The sequence below is a fragment of the Chiloscyllium punctatum genome, chromosome 16 (genome assembly GCF_047496795.1).
Source record: "Chiloscyllium punctatum isolate Juve2018m chromosome 16, sChiPun1.3, whole genome shotgun sequence".
Taxonomy (NCBI): Eukaryota; Metazoa; Chordata; class Chondrichthyes; order Orectolobiformes; family Hemiscylliidae; genus Chiloscyllium; species Chiloscyllium punctatum.
The window spans coordinates 28,026,338-28,047,205 of NC_092754.1; the positions used below are offsets into that span (position 1 = coordinate 28,026,338).

At 40.8% G+C, this 20,868-nt stretch overlaps 1 protein-coding gene across 9 annotated transcripts in view; it reads right to left on the reverse strand.

Annotated features, from left to right (window-relative positions):
• Positions 1–20,868, reverse strand: part of ccdc30 (coiled-coil domain containing 30) — a 160,461-nt gene that overhangs the window by 107,336 nt on the left and 32,257 nt on the right. For 8 of the 9 annotated variants that reach the window (XM_072586608.1, XM_072586610.1, XM_072586613.1 and 5 more), the window contains 3 exons: positions 19,882–19,953; positions 15,768–15,883; positions 9–98 (listed from right to left, as the gene is read on the reverse strand). In XM_072586608.1, the coding sequence (XP_072442709.1) occupies positions 9–98; positions 15,768–15,883; positions 19,882–19,953 (278 nt within the window). The remainder of the gene's footprint in view (positions 1–8; positions 99–15,767; positions 15,884–19,881; positions 19,954–20,868) is intronic. The other variant, XM_072586609.1, reaches the window with a different exon arrangement.

The window sequence follows — 20,868 nt, forward strand, 5'->3', positions numbered from 1 at the left end:
GTATTTACCTTATTTTCTGGTTTCAGTTGATTCATTTTATTTTGCAGACGACTGGGTTGTTGTGCCTGTGCTGGCTGGGCTTTTTGAAGGTTTTCAACCTATTGAGACACAACATAAAACAGTGTAGACTGTTATTGAAACACATGTTGAAATGAAGAGGAAAATAGGAGAATATAAAAGAGATAAAACAAGTGCAAGAGTGAGAGGAAATGCAACAGAATGAGAAAGAGAATTGAGAGAAACGAAGATGACACAAGAGCTAATGTTCAATGACTCCCCGTAATGTTGAAGGAATAATTAATAGGTACATCAGGTGTGTCTCAAATAATTATAACGTGACAGACTGCCTAAATCTGAGAGGTTCAAATTTACACATGACAGTGTCATGACAATAATTTATGCAGTGGTGAGAGTTCATGCAAGATTGTTGTTTCATGGTTTCATTGAGGTTATTAAAAGAAACTGCAATTGCTGGAGCAAGTTAAATTGCTGGAATAAGCCATTTTATAGGTATTGACTTAGTCTTTAGTGAGATATTTATGCTGCTGAGCATACATTCCATGAAAGAACTACAAATTAAGCCCGATAAGGTACATATAAGAGCAATGCAAATAATTCACTTCCAATAATTAGAGGACATCGTACCCATCAACTTGTCTAGGAGCAAAATCTCAAATTGCCTAATTGCTCCTGCTCTGGACAACAGTAGAAATAGTTAATTTGTATGCAAAAATATGGGCTTTCATCACTGCTGAGCTCTTGGATAAAACATGGAGAGCATCAAGGCATTATGTAAGTCCACATGATATCAAATTTAATTCAGGATATTTGGTACCTTATCAAAGAGGGTCATGTGAAGAACCATACTTGCTAAATGTGTGTAAAATTTCACACAGACTCCAAGGATCCATTTGAGGTAAACAAGGCGTCTCATACCTCCAGTGTATGTGTCGAGTGTTGAAGGTGCTGAGAAAAATCTTCAAAAATGTAACTCTGTTACTCCCTCCACTGATGCTCCTGGGCCTGATGAGGTTATTCAAATTTTTTTTGCTTTTATTAATAAAGGAAATTAGATATTCAAACAGAATTTGGAATGTATTCGGTATTGGTTGGGAGGAAGGCAATGGTAGATATGCACTGACAAAAATCCTTGGAGACGGCAGTGGTAAGGCTAAAGCAAGGCTGATTGCTGGAGGGTTTGAAGAGTGATTGGGCGATATAGCTGTTGGAGTCAACTCTCCCACAGCTGGAAAAGAAACTTTGAAGATCTTTTTGCCATATGTTCATGAGAGTATCAATTGTCATAAAAGCCATTTTTCATCACTGAGTGATGTTTCCTGGATAAATTACCTTTTGCAGAGATTTGCTTTGATGAAAATAACTGATGTTCAGCTAAAAGCAGATCTACAAGGTCAATGGTACCATAAAGGAAAGTTTCCAACCACCTTTGTGGTATATGTTGATGACTTCAATAGGAAGGCAATGTGGAATTTTATAAATGTGTTATTAATTAAAATTATTAGTGTAGGATTTAAAATTAGGAATCAGATATGTAGGGCATTTAAACATGTTGAGCTGAAAATGTGTTGCCGGAAAAGCGCAGCAGGTCAGGCAGTATCCAAGGAGCAGAAGAATCGACGTTTCGGGCATGAGCCCTTCTTCAGGAAGACTATATAACGGGTATACTGAAGATTGCTGCATCTGTCACAGAGGAAATCATCTACTGTGGGCTGAAGTGCATTTTAGGAAAATTGAGTGAGAACATGTCAGGGATTGATTTTGCTACTTTGAAACAAATGTTGGAAAGAAAGGAAAGCTTTAAAATTAAATGGGTGGAAGCAAGTCATCAATATTGTGATTGTTTTGCAAAAAGAAAGGCATATATTATTATTTCTATGTAACTTAAAAACAATCCCAGTATTTTCCACATTGGCTATAATTCTGCTACTGTGGGATCTGGGCTATAGTTATGATACATAATTCATTATAAGACTCTTTGCAATCACCAACAAGAAATGAAATTGTGACACTTACTTTTTCACAAATATGGGAAGCAATTGGGCTTATTGTAGTTATACAGCACCCAGAAAGTGGAATATCGGGCTGGATTTTACCGTTTCTTTTAATTCATTAGCAGGATGTGGGCATTGTTGGCTGGGCCAGCATTCATAAATGCCCAGAGCACAGCTAAGAGTCAACCATGTTGATGTCGGTCTGTAGTGACTTGTAGAACTGACCAGGTAACCATGAATGATTTCCTTTGCTAAAGGACATTACCCAGATGGGTTTCTCCTGACAATCAACAATGGTTTAATGGTTATCGTTAGACATTTAATTCCAGATTTTTATTGCATTTAAATTCCACCATCTGCCATGGCAGAATTTGAACCCAGCTCCCCAGAACATTACCTGAGTTTTCAGATTTATAGTGCAGTGCTAATTCCCGGCAATCTGACGGAAATATTGTTTATGAGCTCAGTGACTCAGAAACCTGCCGTACCAACATGCCAGCTCACTGCCACTGTATGAACTCCTGTTTATAATGAAGGCTGCTTGATTTGGTGTTTTAGAGGGAAATTACTCCATGGTCTCACCAGAAGAGCCTACTGTAGTTAGCAGATATTGTTCATTGCATATTAGCAATTTGTTACCTGTTACATTAACATGATGGACATTGTTACATAGACTTGCATAGGCCTGGTTGTTAGGTCTCACTTCTTTGAGATTCTAAGTTGTTCTACTTACAAGTGTATGTGTCATAGAGTCATAGAGTTGCACAGCATGGAAACAGACCCTTCAGTCCAACTCATCCATGCTGACCAGATATCCCAACCTAATCTAGTCCCATTAGCCAGCACTTGGCCAATATCCCTCGAAACCCTTATTAATATACCCATCCAGATGCCTTTTAAATGTTGCAATTGTACTAGCCTTCACCACTTCCTGTGACAGCCCATTCCATACATGTGAAAAAGTTGCCCCTTAGGTCCCTTTTATATCTTTCCCCTCTCTCCCTAAACCTGGTTCCTTCTAGTTCTGGACTCCCCCACCCCAGGGGAAAGACTTTGTCTGTTTACCCTATCAATGTCACTCATGATTTTATAAACTTCTATAAGGTCACCCCCCAGCCTCCGAAGCTCCAGGGAAAACAGTTCCAGCTTATTATAGCTCAAATCCTCCAAACCTGGCAACATCCTTGTAAATCTTTTCTGAACCCTTTCAAGTTTCACAACATCCTTCCAATAGGAAGGAGACCAGAATTGTATGCAATATTCCTAAAGTAGCCTAACCGATGTCCTGTACAGCCACAACATGTCCTCCCAACTCCTATACTCAATACTCTGACCTATAAAGGAAAGCATTCCAAATGTTGTCTTCACTATCCTATCTACCTGCGACTCTACTTTCAATGAGCTATGCACCTGCGCTCCAAGGTCTCTTTGTTCAGCAACACTCCCTAGGACCTTACCATTAAGTCGTGCTAAGATTTGCTTTTCCAAAATGCAGCCCTCGCATTTATCTGAGTTAAACTCCACCTACCACTCCTCAGCCCATTGGCCCATCTGATCAAAATCCTGTGTAATCTGAGGTAACCTTCTTCGCTGTCCACTACACTTCCAATTTTGGTGTCATCTGCAAACTTACTAACTATACCTCCTATGTTCACATTATCACACTGGCAGGTGCTTATACCATTCCTTCAGTATTAGCAATTTCAGACTCTTTCAGACCTATACACCACATAGTCAGCTGTGATGCAGCGATATTATGCAAGGAGCACCCTTAATTAAAACAAAATGAGGCTTCTGTCACTATCTGGGAGGAAATCCCACCCAAGTGAGCTGCTGGCCAGTATGATTGGGAACTGGGAACTATTGAACCTCCAATAAATTCCCAAGGAAGCAGAGTCTTGAAGTCAGGACTCAAAAGTAAATCTGGTCTTCTGGGCCTGGCTGGGACAGTGGGGTTGGATGGTGGGGAAACAATGGGAAGGCCACCTTCTATATTTTGAGACCCCAACTTTAAATACTGCAGTGGGTGGCTGTTAAATTCAGCTCATAATGTCTCCTAGGATGTGAATTCAGAAGAAAATCGTACATTAATAGGAAATTTAGCTATGATTAGCTTTCCAACTATACATCTGAATATTTCTTTGGAGTTTTCTACCAGCCAGGGAACAATGTTAATCTCTCTTTACATCTTGAAAAGGAGTTTTGGTGAGCTGATATTTTCAGAGTTATGCAATATAGTTTATATCCATAATATTACTTTAAATTAATTTACAATTAATTAATAAGACAAAAGAAACCAAGTTCAAAGCAATAAGAGATACATTTAGAACAAGTACCAGGAAATTCTTCATACATGTAATGAAGACAAAATCCTTTGAGCTGTTTCAATGGATAAATTTAAGTGGTCTAAATGGTCATTATCTGATATAGTCTCATGACCTTGAAACAGTATTTAGGATTATTAGTCTTGCCACTTTGAATTAGCCTTATAGTTATCTTCTCTGCACCACTTTTAGTTTGTATTTTCCTCATGTGTATCAGTACCAGAATTGAATACAATTTTCAAGCTGTGACCTGACCAAAAGACAATGCAGCTTCAGCACAATGGTCTTAATCCCATATTTCTTGTCCTCACACCACATTTCTCACTTTCTCCTGATTTAACCATCTCTCATTTATCCATCTTTCTATTTCCACTCACCTATCCTCTATTTCACCTTGCTAAGAATGTGGCCTGGACACCAAAAGAATTTTTTAAAATTAAACATTTTTCAGAATGGAACCGTGGAACAGGAAACCTCATCGAATTGATGGGCATCATAATGCACACACCAGTAAATATTTGAAAGAAGGATCCTCCCCAACTCTGTGTGTTTTGCACTTTACGCCGTGTATAATTGTGTAGTTTGTGCTGTCCATGTAGCACCCTTGGTCCTGGAGAAATGCTATCTCATTTTTACTGTATCAGTTGTATATGATAGAAATGACAAGTGAAAAGCTACTCTACTTCAGTGGGTTTCCTATTGGGAGCCCTGTTGCGGACATCTTGCCACAAAGACCTTATTATTGCATCCATGGACTTGGGGCCTTTGTAATTAGTTCATCCTCACTACCAATCCTGTTGGATCTTTAAAAAGTCTTGAATCTTCTTTGATAACCTCTTGTCGTAATACTGATGTACTTCTTATTCTTTGTACATCAGCTTCTACAGCATCATATTTCTAGTTCCTTCTTTGTTATCTAAGTGACAGTCCTTTATAAAATATTCAGATTCCTGTATTCCTCCCCTCTGTACCATTGTAGAATTTGTATTATGTACTTGCCTTATTCAGTATTGTCTTATCAGGCCTTATTAAGGTGGCAGTTCTTTCCTGAGATATTATCCTCGATGCTTCATAGTATGTTATTAAAAGTTTTCTATTTATTATCAAGTTAGATTGTTTTGAACATTATCCAGTATTAGCTCCTCTTATATTGAAACTGGTTCTTTTAAAGATTTTGTAATGATTTGCAGATCATCTTATCCTGATCATGGGAGTAATTTGGAAAGAAACTACTGTATTGTATCTTTTATAGGGTAATCAGATAAACATTTGAAGCACAGAAAGATGCAGTTTAGCAGAATAAATTTAGAATAATCTAGAAAGTACTGAGACAGGCACGATGAGTTAAATTGCATAATTCTCTGCTGTAAGCTTCTATGACCTTGTGTCAAAATGGTGCTTGTAACGATATCAACTGGGTGGATCTTATAGAATATGAGTTCCCCGATTAGAGTCATAGAATCATAGAGGTGTACGGCATGAAAATTGGCCCTTCAGCTCCAACATGTCCATGCCGCCCAGTTTTCACAATCAATCCAGTCCCGTTTACCTGCATTTGATCCATATCCCTCCTTACCTAGCCCATCCATGTACCTATCCAAATGTTTCTTAAATGACAAAATTGTACTCGCTTCCAACCGTTGGCAGCCCATTCCATTCTCTCACCACCTTCAGTGTGAAAAAGTTGCCCCTCTGGACCTTATTGTATCACTCACTTCTCACCTTAAACCTATGTCCTCTAGTTTTAGATTCCCCTACCATGGGGAAAAGATGTTGGCTATCTACCTTATCTATGCCTCTCATGATTTCATAAATCTCAATAAGGTCATTTCTCAGTCTCCTATAATCCAAGGAGAGAATATATTCTCTGCTGTTCAAGGTTCAAGCCTGCTAAAATATGCCTTCCTGTCTTTGTTGTAAGGCATCATCTTACTCCTGTTGCAACCCCTTTTTTCAAATAATTTCCAACACATGGGCAAAGAATTTGCAACGTTAACATTAAACACACCCTAAATAAAATTAAGGAAAATGAACCGAGACCACAGCCATGCAGTTGTAATCAATCATTCAGTTTTGACCATATTAGGCATCAGCAAGAGACGATGGGGCTAGATTGTGAGTTTATCTTTTTTTAAGGGATGAATTACAAGAAATTGAGAGTTTAATTGCGATCAAATTGTTTACATTGTTTAGGGCTGCAGGACTAGAAAATTTACTCGTGGAAAGCTTTTATGTTATGGGCGGCACAGCGACTCGGTGGTTAGCACTGCTGCCTCACAGCGTCAGGTACCCAGGTTCGATTCCTGCCTTGGGCAACTGTCTGTGTGGAGTTTGCACATTCTCCCTGTGTCTGCATGGGCTTCCTCTATGTGCTCCGGTTTCCTCCCACAATTCAAAGATGTGCAGGTCAGGTGAATTGGCCATGTGAAATTGTCCATAGTGTTAGGTGCATTAGTCATGGGCAAATGGGTCTGGGTGGGGGAATGGGTCTGGGTGGATTACCTTTCAGCGGGGCCGAAGGGCCTGTAGGGAATCTAATGTTATACAGTTGTTGCACTCATCCTTTTTGTACAAGCCCAGAATAGTACTGTCTGAGCGTAATACAATTTTCATATAAATTATATAATGTCCCTGCTGTTATAAAAGGCATGACTCATTTTAAAATAAATCAACAAAGTCATTTAATTCAAACACATCATAATAAGGTAAGCATAAATTTTCCTTTCCTGTTCTAGGCTCCAGCAGTGAAATTCTTTTCCTGTTTGATTCTGATGGATGATGCCAGGAAATGGGGTTCAGAGGCAAAAGCAAAGTCCAGCTTTCAAAGACCACACTCATGCCCACCATCTGTGCCACCAATTGCCACCAAGTTATCTCAATTGGAGGCCAACCACCAAACCATGCAGGTATGGTATCCCATGGCAGCATTGTCTCCCCGTGCCCCCCCCACCCCTCCGCCATTCCCGGAGACATTGGAAGAGTTGGCCAGAAGAGGAAATTAGATTAGATTAGATTAGATTCCCTACAGTGTGGAAACAGGCCCTTCAGCCCAACAGTCCACACCGACCCTCCGAACAGCAACCCACCCAGACCCATTCCCCTACGTTTACCTAACACTACGGGCAATTTAGCATGGCCAATTCACCTATCCTACACATCTTTGGACTGTGGGAAGAAACCGGAGCACCCGGAGGAAACCCACACAGACATTGGGAGACAGTTGCCCGAGGCAGGAATTGAACCTAGGTCTCTGGCGCTGTGAGGTAGCAGTGCTAACTAATGAGCCACCGTGCCAATAATTGGGCAAGTGTAGTAAAAACTCATCCCCTTTCTCTCTGCTTCTGCTGGGTGAATTTCTCGAAGCACCAGCAATTAATGGTCACATAAGAGCCTCTACTCACCACCTGCTTCTCTGGTGGGCAAGAAATGTGGCTAGCTGACATTTGGGGGTGGAATGTCCCCATCTGTGCTGTGGCAAAGTTCATGGTGAGTATGGTAACAAAATAAGGTGAGAATGAAAAAACATTAGAATCTAGACATTGCGGTAAACTCCCTCAATTTTGCCCTCAAATCTTAAATGGTGTCTTCAGAGTCTGGTTCAATCAGGGAGCCTTGGCTGACAGATAAGAACAGGAGCGTCAGACATCCTATTCACTCTGAGAGCTGGCTCTGACAGGGTTGGTTCACTGTCAAGGACTCTCCACATGTAAATAAAGGGTGGCAGGATACCAGCCTCTTGTAGTTATTTCTGTTCTGAAGAAAGAAAAGCACACTCCTGAAGAAATTCTCTCGCAACAGCTGTCTTTGAGTCGAGATAAGCGTTTCTGGCATCATGTCATTATTTGGGAAGCTTTACTCAATTAATCCTGTCATCAAAGACTGGGCCCACGATGTGGAAAGAATGTGTTATTTTTTCCCAGCAAATGACATTGGGGCTGATGAAAAGCAACACATAATTCTCCTGACAGCTTGTCAACCCGCAGCTTTTTTGATCGTTAGGAGCCTAACTTTCCCTGAGGCACCAGATACAAAATCCTTTCAAGACTTGGTACATTTACTTGAGGAAGAACCCAAGCCTCCTCTAATTCAGAGATGCTATTGGTTTTATTCGGCAATTCGGGAACAGGGGAATCCATATCAGGATATTTGACCAGCTTAAGACAACTGTCAGAGGCATGAAACTTTGGTTTAACTCTTAATGAGACGCTGAGAGGCCATGTGAGATTAATCATGTAACCATGCAAAAATGGCAACTAGCTGAAGCCCAATTGGACATTAGAACAGACATTAGAACAGGCATTACAACTGGAAATTGTGACTAGTGGAGCATATAAGTTGCAGGGTATTCCAATGGAAGTAGACACCCTTGCCAGTCTGACTGAGCTTGGAGAACACCACGAGTGAGGCAATTGTATTGCCTCATTCATGACATATCCTGAACAGAGGGACTCTCAGTCAGGACCACAGCAAAACCCAAGCCTCAGCCAAACGGTTAAAATTTGTTTCAAGATCTGGGCCAGTAAGCCATTGAAGTTGCTGCCAGTATGCAGACTCGCAACAGCAAAAGTGTCCCAACTGACCTAAATGGAGTAAGAGAACACGTGGGTCAGTATCCAGGAGACTGCACATCCTGGAAAGTCCACCAACATAGATTCAGAGTCATAGAGATGTACAGCATGGAAACAGACCCTTCGGTCCAACCCATCCATGCCGACCAGATATCCCAACCCAGTCTAGTCCTACCTGCCAGCACTTGCCCATATCCTTCTAAATCCTTCCTATTTGTATACCCATCCAAATGCCTTATAAATGTTGCAATTGCACCAGCCTCCACCACTTCCTCTGGCAGCTAATTCCATACATGTACCACCCTCTGCGTGAAAAAGTTGCCCCTTAGATCTCTTTTATATCTTTCCCCTCTCATCCTAAACCTATACCTCTAGTTCTGGAACTCCCCCGCCTCAGGGAAAAGACTTTGTCTATTTATCCTCATCTGGTTAAATGGTCACCTGGTTCTAATGCTGGTCGATACCAGTGCTGTCGTTTTGATGATCACAGAACCAGTCTTTAACAAAATTCAGTCTGGACTCCAACCCTTACGTTTGTGCAAGACCTCAGATAGACTGAGAATGTATACTGGGGACCTTTACAGATTAAGGGTACAACTTTGGTTCCAGTTGAGAAACAGCTGGTTCAGTTACCACTGATTGTAGCAAAAGGCTCGGGTCCAAACTTGATGGGACAAAATTAGTTGAGAAAGATTCACCGAGATTGGCTGAGTGAAGTCCTAATTAAATACCCAGAAATTTTTCAGGAAGGTCTAGGAACTATCAAAGGAGCCAAGGCCACCTTGTATGTTCACCAAAAGGCAAATTTCATGATTCTGCTCCCCCGACCCCATGCCATTCGCATTATGGCAAAAGTAGAAACAGAAAACAGAAGGCTGAAAAGCAAAGGAATCATCAAACCAGTCCAGTTTTCAGAATGGGCAACAGATTGTGTAACTCGATGATCGGTTTGCCTTTATGGGGATTTTAAATGAACTGTAAACTGCTTTTTACAGATCAGCAAATAGCAAATCCCTCGTATAGAGGATTTATACACAAAACTGGTAGGGGGGCTGTCCTTCACGAAGCTGAACATGTGCCATTCATATTTGCAGTTGTGGTTAGATAAGGATTCAAGAAGTATGTTACAATTAATACCGATTAGGGATTGTACCAATATATGGGACTGCCATTTGGGTATTGTCAGCCTGTGTAATTTTTCAGTGCACGATGGAGAACATTTTAGAAGGTCAAGTCCAGGCCCCCATTTATTTAGATGACATGCTAATAACAGTGAAGACGAATGAATAAAGAGCACTTAGAGATCTTGGACATAGTCCTTAGACATTTATCTCAGGCTGGCGTATGCCTCAGATGGGAAAAATATGTGTCTCAGGAACCCCAAGTGACCTACTTTGGCTACAGAATCAAGACCAGGTTACACCAATTGGAAGATAACAAGAAAGACAGTTTATTTCAGGGGACAAAGTTTAGCTTAGAGAATGGCCATGCATGAGACATAGCTGACGCAAAGTCAAGTCCAGTGATGTATAAAGATCAGGTAGGTACAATGGTCCTGAACAAGCACATGGACCATGTGAAAGCTGCAAACTCACAAATGGTTGGGAACAAAACATGCGCGCTCCTCAACAGTCTTCCCAACAGTTCCAGAACCCATGGGTCTTCCCTCTCCATCAAGCATTGAAGAAACCTCACAATCTGAGATGGATACAGTGGATATTGCCACCTTGATGCCTCTGTCACCTGATGGATAGAATGAATTTCTTCCAAGACACTCTGGGCGCAAGAGCTGAGCTACCACCCATATCAAAGGCAGAGTTGGAGGAACCTGACCCAGTGCTAAAACATTCCTGGAGGAGCTATGGAAAAAGAACCGGCCTATGTCCTCGGATCCAGAAGTTGAGGGATGGAGTGATTGTAAAGAGGTCAACCAGATTTGGGCTATTACTCAGGTCCAAACAGGGAGCCCTAGCTGACAGATAAGAACAGGACTGTCAGATATCTGGTTCATGCTGAGAGCTGGCTCTGAGCAAGCTGATTCAGTGTCAAGGACACGCCATATGTAAGTAAAGACATGGTGATGGGTTACCAGCCTCTGAGGAGTTATTTCAGTGACTTCATCACTTAGGTATTTTGTTTCCATTTCTGATTAGCTATCTGGGCAATTAACATTATCAAGTCAAAATCTAAATGATCTTTCATTTTATTATTATTCTGCCAGTTAAGATAGCAGCCGTTACATTCACTGGTTCATAAACTAGTACACATGGGCATTGCTAATCAAATTAAATCAACTAAATCACCCACAAATAAAATGCTTCAGCTGGGATATATTTTCTCACTTCTTCACACAGTAACCCACTTTTACTTTTGCTTTGAATCAGTGTCTATATAAAACATGCAAAATTATTTCTGTTTGTTTTATGCTGCTATAGAAGTCAATTCAGATTAACTAGTTGAGAAGCATATCCACCGATTCACTTTCCTTAAGTCATTCACACTTACAGCAACACTCCCAAGTTTGGCCTTGTGCATACTGAACTATCTCTATCAATGCATTGGACAGCAACAATTGTCATAGCAGTGCACTCCCCTATTTGTTAAAGCCTCTACATTCATATGTCTGATCTTTAATTGGTTATATGTGTTCGCTATGGCACTCCTTCCTTCACTGATTCTTGTTCATCTATGATTATTTCTATCTCTGCTTTGCCCTTCTCTCTGCCTCACAAGAGTTCAACTCTACCAATGTCCTATTTATCCTGTTCTGCAAAGATTTTGTCACCAAATGGTTATAGGAAATATCCTGTCCTTCTGAACATTTCCCCCAGCACTGCTCCTAAACTTCCCATCACATCTTTAATATAAAGCTCCCCTTTCTGCACCTTCACCTCAGCCACTCTTGGACGCATCGTGACATCTTTAGCTTTTTTCCACCAAATTGGTTTAATACAGACAACAATCCTGACATCTCTAAAATCTCTCTGTAAGATGAAGGTGAAAAGAAATGTTTTTTCTCTCAAATGGTCATAGGTCTGTGGAACTCCTTTCCCCAGAGAGTGTGGAGGCAAGGTCATTGAATAGTTTTAAGATGGAGATAGAATTTTGATCAGTAAGTGAATAAGAGTATTGTCAGATATGCAGGAAATGGAGATTAGACCACAGTCTAATGATTTTATCCAAGGATGCTTAAGGAGCTGGAGGACAACTCCATCTCCTGATTCATATGTTTGTATATTCATATAAGACATCCAGCCTGCTCTTTTCTGTGTCACTGATTCCGAAAGAATATAATTTGTGACCATGCCTCTCCCTTTCCAAATAGGGAAACAACATGCACCTTTGGAGCCATATGCTAGTCAGAGTCAGCACCTTCAGGAAATAAAGGGAATGAATGGGCAAAGAATGTTTTTTTTGAAGAAAACAAACAAGTCTAAGTTAACAATTTTTTTTCTTATGCTTCCCAATGGGGATAGTGGTGAGTCAATCCCTTGTCACTCTTACGCACCTTTTCTCAGCCAATTCTGGTTGTTTTCATTATTTCCACTGGAATCATGTCAAATTGGTGAAAATAGCCATAAATATTCTACCCATTTGATTAGCATCACCTGTGCAAGGAAATACCAGTGGAAATAAAATCATATTTCCACTGAGGCCACGTCACAATGGCAGTGACATCACAGTACAATTGTTATATATCTCCATGAGTGGCACTGACACAGTGGTTTTTAAATTTTCTTTTATAGGGCCGTGCTCAATTCTGAAGGACAAAGTCTCCTAACTCAAGGAAAGAGCACAATGACTACCCGAAACATTTTCATCAGCATACAGCAACAGAAATAACTTAATACAGAAATCTGATGATCTGAGGATCCCACAGAAGTCCTTTCCAGAGCCCCACTTTAAAACTATGGATGTGATTTGCCCCCCTCCCTGGGGGTGGTGAGAAATGGCAAGGAGGACCATGGGTAAATTTTTCAACTCACCAATTAATGGCCACTTAAGGGCCTCAATCATCTGCTTTGCAGGTGGGCAAGAAAGATGTCTAGTTGACTGGGTAACCATGGTAACCTGCCTGGATGTTGAAGAGGGAGCCTCCAATTGCTCCAATTTGGGGGCAATCAGAGGCACAGAGAAGAGGCAGGAGTGTGGCCTTTGAAAGCCAAACCCCTGCCCTTGATACTGATCCCCTGAATGCCATCTCCCCACAAACCTGTGAGATGAAGATATAAGGAATTTATTCTCGCCACTGAATGCTCTGCAAGTAACCTTGACCTGATGGACCTTGGAACCCAGAAGCTCCGGGCCTCCACTTGGGCAGGAGCATCTGTAGTATAGGCAGCCAGTGTCAAGGCCTTAATGAGCTGATTGACAGGTGATCCAGTGAATTATCTCACTTGTGGAGGGCAAAATGTTAGTTGCCACTTAACATGCTCACCCTCACACTCTGGGGCAGAAAAAAAAGCAATCGCATCCTATTTCATGACCATTGCGTGATATTATATGACTCTAATAAAGTTTAAATTCATACCACTGAGCTGATATAGCAAAACATTCTTTAACAATATTGGGAATTCTACATATCCGTTATTTCAATTTTTGATGACTTTAGCTTTCTTATTCCCCTACTCTCCTTTGGGTTCAAATCCCACTGCAGGACCTGATAGCCATGGATGATGTGTTTATAACATGAACAGTCATGTTTATTTGTGTGCAGTTATGAAGGAATAGCTTGTCTACCCCTTCACTACTGAAGCTGGGGGAAATGGGGTTCAGATCAAATGGCTGGTTCTCTAAAGAAGCTGCAATTTATCTCACTGCCAAATGATGCGAGCTGAAAATCCACTCAGAAATGCTTATTAAATATAACAAACCAAGTGTCACCATTACTGACTTTTGTCTCTAATCTCTCTCCCCGAAACTTCTCTTTTATCCTTGCTCTTTCAAAGTTAAAAGAACTCCATATATAAAACATCGCTCTTTCCTGCATCCTCACTATATTATCATACTGTCTCCTTCTTTAACCTAGGCTTGTAGAGTTGAAATGACATTGCAGACATTAAAAATGGCATGTGGGTCCCAATTCTGGGATTTTCACTCCCTTTCCCAGCACCCTCAATTGTCACCAGTCACTAAACCATTCACTGCACTCCAAAATGGCTGACTGCAAAGCAGGGGTACATATCTCTTTAGTGGTCTCGGACTAGCATTTCCATGATCCATGGTTAGAGGATCTCAGAGGAGTTAAGCACCAGAGACTGGAATAAGGAACATCTTAAAAACGGATTTCAAAAGGCCATTAAAAGGCCTCACGATCCCTATATTCCAAATCAATGCAAATTCATGCTCCCTCACCCAATCCCAAATCTCCTTTGCCCCCATGCCAATTCAATGTCAACTCATGTTCTCCAATGGCCCTTTATACTTTCCATACTGATACCTGACCCTTCCAAGCCCATCCACCTAGAATGCACTATGTACAAAAACCCCAAGAACCCTATGTAACATTAGCATGTGTGAAATTGCTTAGAAAATAAACATCCGTTCATAATTCTTGGGGAAAAGAACTGGTGTTCATAAAACCCTATAAAAGCGTCAATTAAACAGATTACTAAAGTCTAAGAACAAGAACTTTAAACACTTTGTACCTCTTAGTCTTACATAAATAAACATTGAGGCATTGTTAACAAAAATCACAAAGAAAAAAAAACTTCTTGTAGTCACATAAAGATATCAAAAAAACAAAGTCAACAGTTCTCCCAAGGTCCAACCATTAAAGAGGTAACTCAATAAACTCTGTTTACACAGCAGAGGGACCTCCACCACCCTGAGAGCCCACAGCATTGAGAGTCATTGAGATGGACAGCATGGAAACAGACCCCTCGGTCCAACTCGTTCATGCCGACCAGACATCCTAACCTAATCTGGTCCCATTTGCCAGCACTTGGCACATGTCCCTCATATACCCATCCAGATGCCTTTTAAATGTTGTAACTGTACCAACCTCCACCACCTCCTCTGGCAGCTCATTCCATACATGCACCACCCTCTGCATGAAAATGTTGCCCCTTAGGTCCCTTCTAAATTTTTCCCCTCTGACTCTAAATCTATGTCCTCTAGATCTGGATTCCCCCACCCCGGGGAAAAATACCTTGCATATTTACCCTATCCATGCCCCTCATGATTTTATAAACCTCTATAAGGTCACCCCTCAGCCTCCAGCACTCCAGGGAAAACAGCTCCAGCCTGTTCAGCCTCTCCCTATAGCTCAAATCCTCCAACCCTGGCAACATCCTTGAAAATCTAACCTTGCTAACCAGTCTACCATGACAAACCTTGCTGAACACCTTACAGAAATCCATATAGATCACGTCCACTGCTCTGCCCTCATCAATCCTCTTCGTTATTTCTTCAAAAAACACTTATCAAATTTGTGACATGATTTCCATGCACAAAGCTGTATTGACTATCCCTAATCAGTCCTTGCCTTTCCAAATACATGTCAATCCTGTCCCTCAGGATTCCCTCCAACAACTACCAATGTCAGTCACCATTCTATAGTTCCCTGGGTTTTCCTTACAACCTTTCTTATTTTGTGGCCTTCCTGTGTGGTGTCTACTCTGCTTGCTGCTGGTTGAATGCCAATTTCGCAGTAAGAGGCTCTTATATAGACATTAATTGCTTGATGAAGGCACAGAAATGACATCCACAAGCTTTCCCAGCCCAGATTTAATGGAGCAGAGGTGGGAAGGTTACATGGACCACAATCTACCCCCGCCTGCCTCCAAACCAGCCTCAAGGGAGGGCACTACATTCTGCTCATTGTATTCAATATTGTAACTAAATTGATGCAAGTTACTTACTACTTCTAAAAGGGATTTCCGCTCTGAGTCCAATGATCGTACACGCTCACGTAGTGCCAGGATTTCTTCATCCAGTTTGCTGTTCTGTTCTTTGGCTTTATCTAGTTCCATGAAGTCTGTGAAAAAAAGAAGGAGATTTGAATCTTTTTCAGGCAATTCCTTCTTCTCTACTTGCTCTTTGATGGATTCTTCCTTTTTGTCTTGCATTTCTTCCAGCTTTCCCTCTTGCTTTTCCTCTTCTACAGGTAGAGACAATTCCTTGCTGTCTGAAATCAAGTCCTTCTCTTTTCTGATCTGTTTTTTGTGTTTTTTACTGAGTTTCTTGTTTTTTGCAAACACTTCCTTTCTTACAGGCTGTTTTGCCTCAGTTAAATTCGGATTGTCCATAATTCAGCTAGTGATTGCACATTGCCCCAAAATATATACATTTGTGTGTCAGGGAAAAACAATAATATTGGGCAACCTTTGGACCATCATTAGCCCTATGGTTACCTTCAGCCATTTGGCTGTGGTTGACCAATACTTAACAAGGTGCTGTTTCAAAAGCTTTTGCCACCTTCAATGAACACAATCAACATGTAGCTGTGACGTCATGCTTTATGATGCAAAAGTGTTCTTTCATTTTTATGAAGACTGCTTACTTTTGAAGTTGTGTCCTCTAAACACAGAATGATTGAGTTCAATTGTGAATGCACATATGTATTGGTATGTTTGGGCTATGGGTATCTCACAAATTAACAGATGAACCATGTGAAGCCATTTGATAACTACACCAGTTGCGTGGTTTTAAGAGAAAATGATGTGTCCTTTTACTTATGTCTTGGTGATGTATAGTCACTAGAAAGTTGTGCCATCAATTTTCTTCCCAGAACAACTAACTCTGCCATCTCTGTTCCTCACATGAAGGCAAAGACTCTTACTGATTTAACATTTAATCAACAAGGGAGATCAAGGTCCGAAGTCAGGAACAATCAGAATGTACAAACCACCAGCAATATAAGGCGAGATCTCAGGGAGATCAGAGGCCTGAGGCACATCAAATGTATTAGTCTGGAGGATTGGAAGGTTTAATTACGCAGTGATTGGAACAATTGGGGAAGCTTTAGGAATGGTAATAATCACAGGGGCTGGTGAAGTAGATATCCAGCAGGTAAACAGAAAAGTGATTAACTTTTTAATACCAATTAGGAGTGAGAATGTTGATTTTTTCTCATTCCTACTTCTTGAAATATTGAGGTTAACTGCAATATCCTCATCACTGGTTCAGTCGAGGTCATATTTTTACATAAATAAAGAAAAACTTCAGGAGTGACACTTTATACTATCCTACCTGACCATTTCCTTATCAGATTGATCACCAATTATTATATTTTTCCATTAACGTCCATCACACACCAATAGCTGGGTCTGACTAGGTTGAAGATTGGGGCCAGAAAATAGTATCCCAACATTCCTAAAAAGAGCTCAATAGATTTAAAACAAGACAACACAAGAGATCTCTAGGAACAATGGGTAAAGGATGATGTAAGCTTTTAAATGCTTCATAAAATGAATAGTTCTGGAACCTTTGACATGTTTTCACTATGATGAAATGAAACTGGAGAGTTCTGCACATTGTGAGTCCATTTTTTATGGCATTAAAGAGTTGCATCCTGGCCAGTCACATGGAAAATAACCTCTGTGAGGAAGAAAGGGATTGAAAGTTTGCAGAAATAGCTTTTATTTTAGGTCCACTTCCCAAATGGAAAGATTTATCACTTGGAGCTGAATACTGAGTACAAGATTTTCAGGGTTCAAGATAAAATTTTAAGCAGTAGTTTTACAGATTGGTAACAGTTGAAACTGGTTTAATATGTCACTGCTATTCTAAGGTTAAACCTTTAGAAATTAAATTTATAGAAATCAGGTTATCTTTTAATAAAGCTTATGAGGCAGGGGATCATAGATTGAGACAAACTATAGCTTTAACATATACCAGTGATGCCAAAAGACATTACCCAAACAGTAAGTTATCAATCTTGCAATCATGCTATAGGAAGGCACTCAACAGATAGGGATCATTTTAGCTAAAGGGATAGGAAATTTTCTTACTTTCCTTACACTCTTATGTCTTATAACTATCATATTTTAGATCAATTATTAGGCTTTTTGAAGGATGTAACACAGCATAAATGATATCTTTCCAGTAAGGTCTTGTACTTGTTAAATTACAAAATATCCCATGGCTTTCCCCAACCTTCTAAGCCTGAATCCAAATCTTCCCTCAGCTCCAACCTTAATTTGTTCATGCGGTGTTTGAGATTACCTTGGTCAGGAGGCTTGGGAGGCCCCATCTCTGCTCTCGCAACCTTGCTCCTTCTACTGAACACACAACTTTCCAATATGGTCACCAAGCTAGCTTATGGTGTAAATGGTTCTCCACTTACCTCTAGCTCAAAGATCTATCCTCAACCTCAACATCTTCAATCGCCCATTCCTCACCAAAGACCTTGGAGATGCTAATAAAGGCAAAATATTGCAAATGATGGAAATCTGAAACAAACACAGGAACACAGTATAAACTCAGCGGGTTTGGCAGCACTTGTGGTGTAAGAAACAGAGTTAATTCTGCAAGTCCAGTATGATTCTGAACTTCATAAGAAGAGTATACTGGACTCAAAATGTTAACTCTTTCCTTTTCCACAGATGCTGGTAGGCCTGCTGAGTTTCTCCAGCATTTTCTGTGTTTGTTCCGCGAACATGTTGTTGCATTCCAAATCTCTTTCACAATTCAAGATTTGTATATTTCCAATAAGATATCTGCCCTGGTCAAGGCACTGAAACAGTTTTTAATTAAATGATAAACTCGTTGTCCACTGGCAATTCTCAATCCACCTTGTTCCTTTCAAACAGTTTCCAACATTCAGTATATTGACCTCACTACCCTTCTATAGCATACATTTCTGTTGACCAGCACAATGGGAGTGCTCTTGATTTCACTCAAAGATGACCAATTTTAGTGACAGCACTTTTGGCATTGGTTGGTCTTCTCATTCTTTAATCTTTGGAATGCCCAAGAATTGACCTTTGACCCCCCCCAACCCCAAATCCTCTTCTACATTCCACTCCTCAATGACATTATCTGGACATGGGGTCAGTTTCCACCCATATAGGATAATACCTAGCTATCACCTCTCTCGATTTCTTCACCATATTTGAGGCACCAGTGGCAAAACCTTAGGCTAAATAGCTACTTCTGCTCTATACTTAATTGGTTTTGTGGGCGGCATGGTGACACAGTGGTTAGCACTGTTGCCTCACAGCACCAGAGACCCGGATTCATTCCTTGCCTCAGGCAACTGACTGTGTGGAGTTTGCGTGGGTTTCCTCCAGGTGCTCCAGTTTCCTCCCACAGTCCAAATATGTGCAGGTTAGGTGAGTTGGCCATGCTAAATTGCCCGTAGTGTTAGGTGAAGGGGTAAATGTAGGGGAATGGGTCTGGGTGGGTTGCGCTTTGGCGGGTCGGTGTGGACTTGTTGGGCCGAAGGGCCTGCTTCCACACTGTAAGTAAGTAATCTAATAAAGCATTGGCTTCAATATTGTCAAATGAATGAAAATGCAATGAATAAATTGAGATAGAAATGCTGTAATAATGAAGCCAATGATTCCATTACCTTGGCTACTAAAGGCCAAACTGGAAAAGGTAAAGCTTATGAGTATCATGTGTTTAGCCATCATTTAAAGAGATGACACAAGTCTGACTTCCATTGACCAGCAAACACTTGTGAAACACATGACTTGTGAAACAGCAAACATATGATTGTGAAACATGACAATCAGTAGTATTGGAAAAGGCTGGAATTAAGGCAATTCTGATTGCTAGGGCAAAGCAAAAGTGTGAGGTAGCAAGCTGTTCACATAAGGTTTGGCTGTGGGGGTGGGCAATGTGTGACATTGGACAGGTTGTAAAATTAAAGTACTCACGGGAGTTAGAATTCAGGAACTAACCTAAGCAGTTATATGCATAAGGCTAATGCTGCGTGGAAAAGCCAATTTTAAAGCCAACTGAATTTTAAGGATTGCTGAAAATGAATAAGACCAACTTTATCCCCACAAAATTACAAGTCACACATACCGCTCTCTACCAACTTAGACACCTCCTCCTTCAGCGTTTTGATCTCCTGACAAGCAGTCTGAAGAGTTGTGTCTGAATGACAGAGAACATACAGCCAAATGTTTAAGTTGTACAGTGTATGAAAACAAACTGATCAAATTTGCACAAGGAAATCACCTAAGAAATTATTCTTCTTTCTCCCCCCATCTCTCGTGAACATGGCAAGATTGATTCTATCATCTTTCAATGTCATACATATTTTGTGTACGAGCATAAAGACCATTAAGCAAGTAAAGAGCTTCTGGAAACAGGGATCTTTCTTCTGCTGAAGAAAGATCATGGGACTTGTAATGTTAATGCTGCTTTCTGTCCACAGATACTGCCACACCTGCTGGGTTTCTCCAGCAATTTCTGTTTTTGTATCAGATTTACAGTCTCCACAATTCTTTGTTTTATTACACCAACTTTGTGTTGCCTTCAGACTTAAATGGTTTCTCTTGGAGTCCATGTCCATAGATCCCTCAAAGTTGCTACCCAAGTTGATAGGGTTGTTAAGGAGGCGTATGGTGTGTAGCTTTTCTTAGTGGGGGATTGAGTTTAAGAGCTGCAAGGTTATGCTGCAGCTCATTAGAGCTGTGGTTAAACCACACTTGGAATATTGTGTTCAGTTCTGGTTCCCTCATTGTAGGAAGGATATGGAAGCTTTACAGAGGGTGCAGAGGAGATTTACCAGGATGCTGCCTGGACTGGAGGGCATGTCTTATGAAGAAAGGTTGAGGGAGCTAAGACTTTTCTCACTGGAGCGAAGAAGGGTGAGAGGTGACTTGATAGAGGCATAGATAGAGTGAATAGTCAGAGACTTTTATCCAGGGCAGAGATGGTGATCACAAGGCAACATAATTTTAAGCTAAATAGAGAAAGGTTTGGGGAGATGTCAGAGGTCGGTTCTTTACAGAGCGCGGTGGGTGCATGGAATACACTGCCAGCGGTGGTAGTAGAGTCAGATAC